The 10,971-nt window shown below is 34.4% G+C and overlaps 1 protein-coding gene across 1 annotated transcript; it reads right to left on the minus strand.

The window, feature by feature from the left end:
• Positions 1-1,868: 1,868 nt before the first annotated feature.
• Positions 1,869-3,131, minus strand: LOC123660924. The gene is made up of 2 exons (XM_045595943.1): positions 3,069-3,131; positions 1,869-2,735 (listed from the first exon to the last, which is right to left on the minus strand). Exons 1-2 carry the CDS (start codon positions 3,129-3,131, stop codon positions 1,869-1,871), a joined length of 930 nt encoding a protein of 309 aa, XP_045451899.1.
• Between the last annotated feature and the right edge of the window lie 7,840 nt (positions 3,132-10,971).

Below are 10,971 nucleotides of genomic sequence, written 5' to 3' on the forward strand. Positions count from 1 at the left end.
TTGAGCGGTGGATGCGCCGTAAGCGCAAACCCCTCACCTTCCGTCTGACGCAGGTTCTCACCGGGCACGGCTGCTTTGGTGAATACTTGTGTCGGACGGCCCAAAGGGAGCCGACGACTGAATGTCACGATTGTGGCGCGGCGGTGGACTCTGCCCAGCACACCCTCGAGGTGTGCCCGAGATGGGCGGCGCTACGTCGCGATCTGACGACAGTCCTCGGAGGGGACTTGTCACTGCCGAGCGTTATCACCGCGATGCTCGGCGACGACGAGTCCTGGAAGGCGATGGTCTCCTTCTGCGAGACAGTAATGTCCCAGAAGGAGAACGACGAGCGGATGAGAGAGGGGGCCGCCGACGAGGCCTCCGTCCGCAGGCGACGAACGGGGGTGCGTAGGAGGCGCTACTTAATGCGTTTCCAGTAACGCCCCTGTGCCCACGTCGGGCCGGGATGGGAACCCGGTCCTGCTAGACATGGCGTCGTCGGGATTGTTCAGAGGTGAGCCGGACAGTCCCATGGAGGAGAAGTCTGGTCTTTTCGCCGAGGCCAGCCTGTCGCTGGAGGGATCCTGTTGCCTGCAGATCCGGGACCCTCCAATTAAAGCGGCTGAAGGCTCCCGCAGGGGTTTTGGTCGGTAGTGCACCCCCAAGTGCTAAGCCGACATACGGTCTAGGAATGCCTACCCGGGCATCCTGGATATCACCCGTAAATGGGTTACCCTGCGATATCAAAAAAAAAAAAAAAAAAAAAAAATTAATACCGAGTCATTAAAAAACCACTTAAATGATTTAATAGTGATTTTGATTAAGTAACATTTTTCACAATGTCATGCAATTAACAACTCATCTTGTGATTAATTATCCTCATCAATTACGTCAACTATTAATTTACCTATTTCTATAATAATTAGGTTTTCTGCTTTTTTTACGAAATAAGTTTTGTAATTTAGATTATCATAACCATGATGCTACACTGCTTTGGCTCTAGACTAGATCACATAAATAGATGCACATTACGCTACAAAAACTAACGACTTCTTTCTAAACACGTAATTATAGTGCTAAAGGATGTTATTTATCAATATATTCATATATTCTTTATCAAAAGCAAGGAAAGTATAAAAGATGACCTTACAGACTAAGCAAGAATGTTATTTCTTGTTACCTTTCACTGTGGTCTGTACTACCTTTAAATATAGAATGGTTGTTAAATAGCACAAACGTTAGAAAAAAAAATATAACTTGTACTTTGATATGATTAGAAAAATTAGAAAGTACTATGTAATCAACAATACATGAACAAATTTTATTTTATTTTATTTTTGTGTGTATTTTTACCTTAGGCACGCGCCAAGACATAACAAAACAAAATTAGTCTTAATTTAAGTTCATACTAGATAAAATATTTGATACTACATAATAGCTAAAATATTCTTCAGCTTGATCGCCAGAACAACTACGATGAAAATATTAAAAATCCAACTAAATGTTAATATTAATTATTAAAAATTTATAAATATGATTACATCATTTCATGAAATTTACGTCAATAGCTCAATTTGTTTCATAGCCAAATAAAATTTAGAAATCAAGAAAAAAAAATTGGTGGACTATTTTTGCATCAGACATGAGTTCATGGTCCCATTTCTATAACTTTTATTAAAAAGATTGAATAAGTCTGAACATTAATTGCCTGCCGCCTGCTGCGAAGTAAAATAACGAAACCAAAGATATTTCAATGATACATTTATTTTTATTATGTACAAAGTTAACAAAAACAAACTTCATAAAATGTTAACAAAAACTAATAAATAAAACGGTTAACATAAATATAAAAACAACGATCATAAAATTAAAATTTTTCATTTTCTTTAATTTTTGGTATAAGTATTGCGGTTATTATAGGTATTCTTATAGGCCGAGTTTGAATCAGATGTGGTTACGTAGTCGGGGCTTTGCACATTAACTCTGTCTTCTTTTAAAAAACTTTCCTGGACTGACGTCTGTAACTTTTCGTATTCATTTGATTGCGGTGCTCCAGACGTATAACTATACTTTGCTTGAGAATGCAAAGGATAGTAGTTGTAGAAACTCTGTGTAGGATTGGGATACACTAAGTTATTATAAAGAGATGGATTTGATTGTGGTAAAACGACCATAGTAGGTTGCTGGCTTAAAATATGACCACTGAATGGAAGCGGGTGGATACTTGGACCAAAACTAAAATGACTTTGTCCAAGTCCGAACACTGGGCTTTGGCCAATGTGATTCACAGGGCTAGGTGAATAGAAAGTATGAGGATACTGTAACATTGGGGTATGTGATATTGAAGGCTGCTGTAAAATAGCTACCTGCACATTTGGTTTTTGTGGAATAACTTGGTATTTAGATTGATAACCTGGATTAGGTATGAAGTTAATAGGAACAAACTGTGATTGTGTGGTTTGTGGCGATGCATGTGTAGGAAGGCCGTTTGAAACAGGTATTTCAGGATTATTTGAAGTAAAGTATTGACTTGGTGACTGACTAGGGTAAAATGAATTTGGGACTTGACTTTGATAACTTTGACCAGGGTTTTGCGGGCTGGAAGTTTGAGAATAGACACTATAAGGATAATCCGTTTTCTGTGCACCTGTTGGAATGGCATTCAATACGTTAGCTTTTCCTGCACCTCTTTTTTTCTGTTCATTTTCTTCGATTTCACTAGCAAGTGTAAGTGCGGCAAAAGCGACAAAAATCTGAAACAAATCATGAATTTAAAAATATTTCATATCAACTTATAATAGGTGTAGCGAAATCAATCTACTGCTCGTTGCGTCGATAACACAAGGAGGTCGTAATTACGAAACAAGTAACAAAACGCTAATAAAGTTGCTAATTAAAGAAGTACATTTACTCACAAAGAATCCCTTATTCACCATATTGTTCATTTACATAGCTCGTATGAAATGAAAAGTGCACTATTCACCGTTGCTCGGAAAAGTGTTAGTAATTATCAAGTTCACGTATTTATATGAGTGCCGATGGGCAACTTTCCTCTAGTTCCAGATGGAAGTACTAAGGGAAATAACCGATAGGTCTTTGTCCTGTATCGTAACAGATCCAGTTTCTGTGAGAGCGCAAGCTTCCTGCATCAGTGCGGAAACACATTGCTCGCATTTACAACGCCCGCGCTGTCGAGATTATTTGTCATCAATAATTTTAATTGCTTTCGAGAAATTTTAAGTCCTTGTATAATAATTGAGTAGTAAATCTGTGATTACAATTTGAGTTTGTATAAATAATTAGGTGAGCAGTTTGCGTACTGTAATGGACTTTTAATATAACTTCCTTGTTTCCTATTGTATTATGTTTATGCTCAATATATCATTGTTTACAAAAAATGGTACACGGCGTGAGAAATCGCTAAGTTATATATCCAACAAAACTAGTGAACTATTATAATTCAGAACCATATAAATAAATAAAAATAATAGAGATTTAAGCTAGACAAGAAATTTGGTAACGATAATTTTGTTCAATTAACACGTTATGTTCAACACATCTTGTGTTCCTAATGAATGAGTTCTTACATTTTTATATATATTTTAGTTTCATTGTGTAAATTAAAATATCGCACTTTTGAATCATATCATTTAACACAAAGAAGTACTATACTATCAAATCTTTCTAAACTAAATCTAGTATAACTGTCCTTTTTTTCATTTTTATTTAACTAGTTGTCACCCAGAGGTCGAAATTCAACCATAATTAAAAATTTTAATCAAAGAAAAGCAAAAAATACTGAAAATAAAAAACACTTTTTTTAATTTTTCAACTTAAGTACAGACTAACAATCAACAAAAGAGCATAATATGCTTGTGTGTGTCAAATACACGGAACTGTGTGTAATGTTTTTTTTTTCTATTAATTTAATATATTTTTGTAGATAATTGAAAAAAATATCAGCAATCTGCACTCCTTCTCTATATAAACTATAAGTGTACAAAATTTCATACTCCTCCGTCCGTCTAATTTTCGTAAAAAGGGGTACAAAGTTTTTACTTCACGTACTAATATATAAAAGGTAATTGGCAGTGTAGAAAATCATCGTGATATAATGAAAAGAGGAAAGGAGGAGTAACAGGGAACATAATCACGCTTTATCATCTCCACAAGTAGCTTATATAAAAAAAGTTACATTCCTAAGACAATCTTTAGTTTCTTATTGATGTTTACATTTTTCAGTGAATACTGCATTAAAATCTATTTACATACACTCATTTGATTTTCTTATCTTAATACAAAAACATACAGTGAAAAACAAAAATTGGATGTAAATGATAAAATAAACCTGTATTGATTGATTGTAGTTACTACGCGTATATAAATCTCTAATTTTAAAACAGACACATTTGTACTAAAAGATATCAACGCAATCTAAGCTCGTATTTCTTTGTGTTGTAAAGTAACTATTCTATTCAAGTAATTATGTTAAATGTACAAAATGAATTATATGACTTCATTTATTCTATACCTATATTAATTATTATTATTTGTCTCATTTTTAAGCACTTTAATAAAATTATAAAAATAATAACAGTAACGCTATCTACGTTTATTTCGTATAAACAGCAAAACGGCCTGTAAACTTTTACTACTACTTTACTCAAAATAGTTTAGGGTTAACACGATAGATGGCGCTGTTATAACATTTAAAAGGTATTCTATAAAATAAATATTTTAGTTTTGTTTGTTGAACAGGCTATTTTCACATATTATACTATTAATACTATTGTAACTTTGATGATAAAAATTCAACACTTTATTTATCTATTTATCATCATGCAAACTGATTATTCACTAAGAATACAAATCAAAGAAAATTACATCCTATAACAAAAAAGTCACATAACACATAAAAAACGAGTGTGCTTTAGACCCCACGACTGAAACTTACGAAACGTAACTCTCTTTTCTTCTATCTTCACTAACTTATTCCTCTCAACTTCTGTTCGCCTTGCCCGATCACACTTTTTGTACCGCTTTCGTCACACATTCACCAGCTTACTCTCCAAGTCAAGCGTGCTTAAGGAAGTTTTAGTTCAAAAGTCTCTATTCGTCTCAAATAAAATGTAACCAACCAGCCATCTACTGTGGGATACACTAAAATTTAAAAATCAAAATAATAACAAAGATAACGTAAGTAAATTAAAACTTTCATTTGCTAATTTTACACATACAATGAACGCATTTACAACATAACAAAAACTAAAAACTCATTTAATTAACAGTAAACAAGACGTAACGTGCACCGAATTGTAACAAATTAGTAATTACATTATACTTTAATACAATAAATAAACATACGTATAAAATAAAAAGTAATTAGGTAATTATTTTCAGAGGTAATTCATTCTATGGTACAATTAACGTTTTTTCTTTAAATTGATTATTTGATGACATTTGCTATTTCTCTACTTTAAAACTTAACCTATTCTTATTCTATCTAAATTTTATATACCTACTATACCGTAGTACGTATATTAATTAATTTTAAATGAAAAAAAAAACAAAAATAATTAAAAAACGAATATTAATTATTAACAAAAATATTTAATCATATAATTCTTACGCTATAAATGTTATTTTGTTGACTTTTTACTTTTATGAAGTGCATTACTGTTATTGTGGTTTTAAACATTACACATTTAAGTTTTTTGGTAGATATACGTTTTCAATGAAAATAAATACCTTTTAAGAACCCTTAGACCCTTCAAGAATGTATTTTCAAGTAACGATACGAAACCGTATCTCAGTTTCCGCACCTATCCCAGGTAAAAATATAAATTTGTATTTGTACTTGCTCGTTTATCAAGCTACCTATAATACTAAAACTGACAGTTTGACAGTTGAACATAAGCCCAACTAACCATAGAGCGCTTTAAATACAAGTAGGCGTAGGCGTCCAAAAAGATTGAGGCTTTTGAGGTAAAACCGAGTAATATGGGATTTTTACCCACTAAAATCCCTGCAATGGCTGTCTTCGACACGAAGTTGGAGTAGCACTGGGATCGGTTGCACATGCGTTTCCACTGCCCCTCCCGTGCCTCGCTCAACCCGAGGCTGTTGGAGCTCGTCTCAAGGGGCAAGTATTATCATATTCCCGCCATACTGCTCTTATAAGCGAACAGAAGCACGAGTCCATACCGGTTGCCGTCATCTTCTGGGCTGTTTGAAAACGAACGTGCGAGTCCCCTCTCGCACGTTTACAGCCCGACGGCTGGCTCTGTTTATTGTGCCCTGGGATCCATAGCCTTCCACGCTAATTTCTTAATTCTTTGATCACTTTGATTCGGCAATGCTCCGACAGAACTGCAGGCTCTCTTGGACAAGGATCTGAACTCAGTGTCCCAAGCTGGATACGATTCTAGCGAAGTATACGTAAATAATTTATGTTAATTTTTGTACAGTTACAAGTTATGCTGGCCGGCCTAAACGAGTCCTCCCGACGTGTCGGTCTCTGTATGAACTTGGATAAGACGAAAGTTATGTTTAACAACCAAGTCATACCGATACCGGTATCGGTCGATGGTACCCTTCTCGAAGTTGTTCAGGATTATATTTACCTAGGCCATACTATCCAACTAGGCCGCAACAACTTCGAGAAGGAGGCCGATAGGAGGATTCGGTTGGGCTGGGCGGCGTTTGGCAGACTCCGTCGAGTCTTCACTTCGAAGATTCCGCAATGCTTGAAGACAAAAGTTTTCGAGCAATGCGTCCTGCCTGTGTTAACATACGGAGCCGAGACGTGGACACTGACCAAGGGACTGGTCCATAAGTTTAAAGTCGCTCAACGTGCAATGGAACGGGCTATGCTTGGGGTCTCTCTCAAAGACAGGATTAGAAATGAGACTATCCGCGAGAGAACGAAGGTAACCGACATAGCCCACAGAATTAGCAAGTTGAAGTGGCAGTGGGCTGGTCATCTGTGTCGCAGGACCGATGGCCGTTGGAGTAGACGGGTCCTAGAGTGGAGACCGCGTCTTGGCAAACGCAGTGTGGGACGTCCTCCGGCCCGTTGGACCGACGATCTACGTAAGATTGCCGGTGTAGGCTGGATGAGGATTGCGGAAGACCGGGATGTGTGGCGCGAACTTGGGGAGGCCTATGTCCAGCAGTGGACTGCGATAGGCTGAAGTGTGTGTGTGTGTGTGTGTGTACAAGTTATGTAGTTTAATTATATATTTTAACCCATATGTGCTCACCGCCCCATTTTTAAAACGGCAGGTTATTTATTTTCTGTGTCGAACTAAAACTGTGGTTTGATTATTGAATGATACTGTTCGCTTTGTTTACATTTTGGCATTATATTAAAAAAAAACGAAAAGTTGCTGGCGCCATTTTTTCTGATTTTTGGAAAAATAGAAAGTGCAAGTGTGGTGTTGACAATGGCGGGAATAAAAAGTAAGTTTATTTTTTATTTTTTTATAAGTAAAACCGTGTAAAGCAGTTTCTTTATATGTATTATTTTATATTTGATTAGTTTTGTAATAAAAATCGATTCTTTCGGATGAGATTTAGGTTTTTAGAGGCATTATTTATAGCGCCCCATTATTGGGGCGCTGGGCACGTACTTGCATGTTGATTTCAAACTTCATAGTATATGTGTTATATATTATTTACATTGTTTATAGCAACTTCCAGTTATATTGGTACTTTATATGTTATACTTTTATATTTATTATGTTGTTTTAGGTTGAGTTTGGCAGAAATTATCGACTTATTGGTGACGGAAGATGAGGACACTATCTACACATAGCCTAGCAACCAAATTTTGACGAGAGACTGCGATAGTGACGAAGTAAATACGCTTGTAGGTAATATCAATAACTTGACAGGCAAACTACTACGAGCCGAGGCGCTGCTTGTATGTGTGCGCAAATCGGGTTCACTTTTACAAAGATAAGTTATAGAAGTGGACTCGATTGATGACGACAAGATATCCCTATCGGAGATACATCCACTTCTGCGCCAAAAAGAGGTAGCACAAGTAACACTAATCCCGATCTAGGTGTTGGAAGATCTGTCATTACGAACTTGGCGACCAAATTGCTTACAGATTTTCAAGTTCATGTTTACATAGACAATTTCTTTACATCGTTTAGATTGCTTATCGCTTTGAAGGATTTTGGTCACCAGGGGACATGAACAATACGGGCCAAAGGGTCGAAAATGCGCTGCTGGAGTCAATCGACGACATAAAGAAAAAACAGCGTGGGAGCTATGATCATCACGCCTGATGTTTCATCAAATCATTGATGAAACATCAGGCGTGTCCCTAGTGCGATACAACGTCAGTAACGTCGTTACCGTAGCTTCGACCTGTGAAGGTGTTTCTCCAGTTGGATCCGCAAGCGATGGCAAGTGCTGAAAAAAAACCCTCGATTCAACAGCCCTTTTGTGTTCAAATATACATATCAATATACATATACATAATCAATATATGGGCGGAATAGATCGTCTAGATCAAAATACAGGCTGCTACCGCAATAGTATAAATAAAAAAGTGGTATTATTCTGATGTGTGGATGTGTATAGATGTTCTTAGATGTAATAAAAATTTCTTTACAACCTCTATAACAGTTATTTTATTAATATTACCCTTTAAAATAAATGCAATTGAAAAAGTTAAGGAGTGGTTATAGACGTGATCTGCCGTGCTCAGCGCCCCAAAATTGGGGCGGTGAAAATGTCCAAAACGGCATATTTTTTTTATTTAATTTTTAGAATACCTTTATTTTTATGCTTATTGGACTTAAAATAAAACGAAAAAATATCAGTTTTTACGAAAAAAAAAAGTTGAGCACATATGGGTTAAACAAATTTAACCTAAATAGACAAAAACGACCTAATAGACTTCATAATCTTAATTTTTAATACCGTAAATTTTAATTTACATAACACAACTAATAATCTTGTTGCTTGCTTTGACATTTTTCTTGATATTGTCATAATAAAAAGACATAAATTTAATTAATATATTATTAACAAAAACTAGTTAACAGGAAAAACAATTATCAAAAGTCGTCAACATATCCCAGATATTCAAAGGGAAATTAATTTATGGAAAGTATCTATTATGACATAGACATCTTGTTACATAACTTTTCCACGGACGTCCCGGCGTTATATCAAAACATGAAAAGTTATTAAACACTATTAATAAGCCCGTAAATTTCAACATGTCACTATTTTATCTAAAATGAAATCCGAATCGGGAAACATTTATCATTAAAGGAAAAAACATTTTAAGAGTTAGATAAAATTAATAAATTATAGATTCTTTATTAAGCCTATTGAAATTGTTTATATGTAAATGTATTTATAATTACATAAACACTGTGTCACTAAAATGTATTCTCATAATACAAAATAACATATTATATAATAAAGATATAAAATCTATTTTAATAGATAATCATTTTCGTCTGCATAGTCAAATAATTAAAGAATTGTAATCTGTAAATTAATACACTATAAGTTTATCCAGTTATCATTAACAACATAAAACATTCAAATGAGTATGTATAGCTTGGACATTAATTTTAAGTTGAGCTATTTACGGTCAGCTTTCGGCTTTATCGATCAGCATCTCTACGTTTTGTACTTTTACTAAATTCATTTGATTACAGCACATTTGTTTAATTTGGTAAAGGTGCTTTCAAAGCTCTCATATTAATTTGCTCCACTTATACATTTCTACAATCATCTACAGCAAAATTTAGAGATATTATTTCATTTTATTTATTATTAGATAACAAGGCCGTATAAAGTGGTCCAGATCTAGTCGTATAAAGTAAATATAGAAAAAAAACATATATTTCCGTGATGTTACTATGTTGTAACAGTTTATATCATGGTTCCGGTTTCTAGTTATACAATGTGATGTCTTTCGCAAAATAAAATCAATAAAACAGGAATGTAAAACAAGTTGCGTAATATTTTCAAAGAATTCGGAAGTGAACGTATTTTATCTGTGGAATACATGTGCTGTCAACCGAGAAAACGTGAATCACCTGCCCTGCTTAAGGAGGTTAAACTATGCTTACAAAATACAAGAACTTTTTGTTTTTTTGCTGCACAGTAAAGAAACTGTAAACGAAAAACGAGAAAAAAATGCAAATCGTCTGTATATATAAAAGTTGTATTGTTAAAATAAATACTATGTTTCACGTAGATATAACATGTACATAGGTACATTATTATATAATAAAATTTGACACGCTAAATATATAACGAACAAAATATATATTTACACTAGTTGTGCTCGCGACTTCGGCCACGTGGAAATCAACAAAAAAGTTATTGTTAAGTTCGCAGAGTTATAAAATAAATAAATTTCTAAAATAAAAGTAGCCTAAGTTATTCCTTATCACATCAGTTATCTGCCAGTAAAAGTCCCGTCAAAATCAGCCCAGCCGTTTCAAAGATTAGCCCAAACAAACAAACAGACAGACAGACAGATAATTTTTTTTAAAAAACGTTATTTTGCTATAAGTATCGTGTATACATCCATATGCATATAGTAAAAAGCGGTTATTTAAATATTACAAACAGACACTCCAATTTTATTTATTTGTATAGATTTACTTAAGTATTTAATATAATATAATTAATGAGTTGCAAGAAATAAGTTTCACGTGAAATTAAATATCATTAACGACAAGATAATTTATAGTTTAATATAAACGGTGAAGAATATGAATACATAGTTATAGCTTTATCGGCTACAACTTCCCTCACTTTCTTATGAGTGAAACTAGCGATGCATATCAGATGATGATTACTTAAGTTAGGATACTGCGTGTCCTGTACTTAAATGAATAAAACATGTAGCTATATCTTCCTAATAAAATGAAACAAATACAAAATTATTTTTATCAGTGTTTTATTTATAAAAATTACAACTTTTTAACAATTTGTCAACAATAA

The sequence above is a fragment of the Melitaea cinxia genome, chromosome 16 (assembly GCF_905220565.1).
Source record: "Melitaea cinxia chromosome 16, ilMelCinx1.1, whole genome shotgun sequence".
Classification (NCBI taxonomy): Eukaryota; Metazoa; Arthropoda; class Insecta; order Lepidoptera; family Nymphalidae; genus Melitaea; species Melitaea cinxia.

Coding starts and splice junctions, on each gene's coding strand:
- LOC123660924 (XM_045595943.1), bottom strand. CDS start 3,131: ATGCAGGAAGCTTGCGCTCTCACAGAAACTGGATCTGTTACGATACAG. Junction 2,736..3,068: donor TACAGGACAAAGACCTATCG/GTTATTTCCCTT, acceptor GATTTGTTTCAG/ATTTTTGTCGCTTTTGCCGC.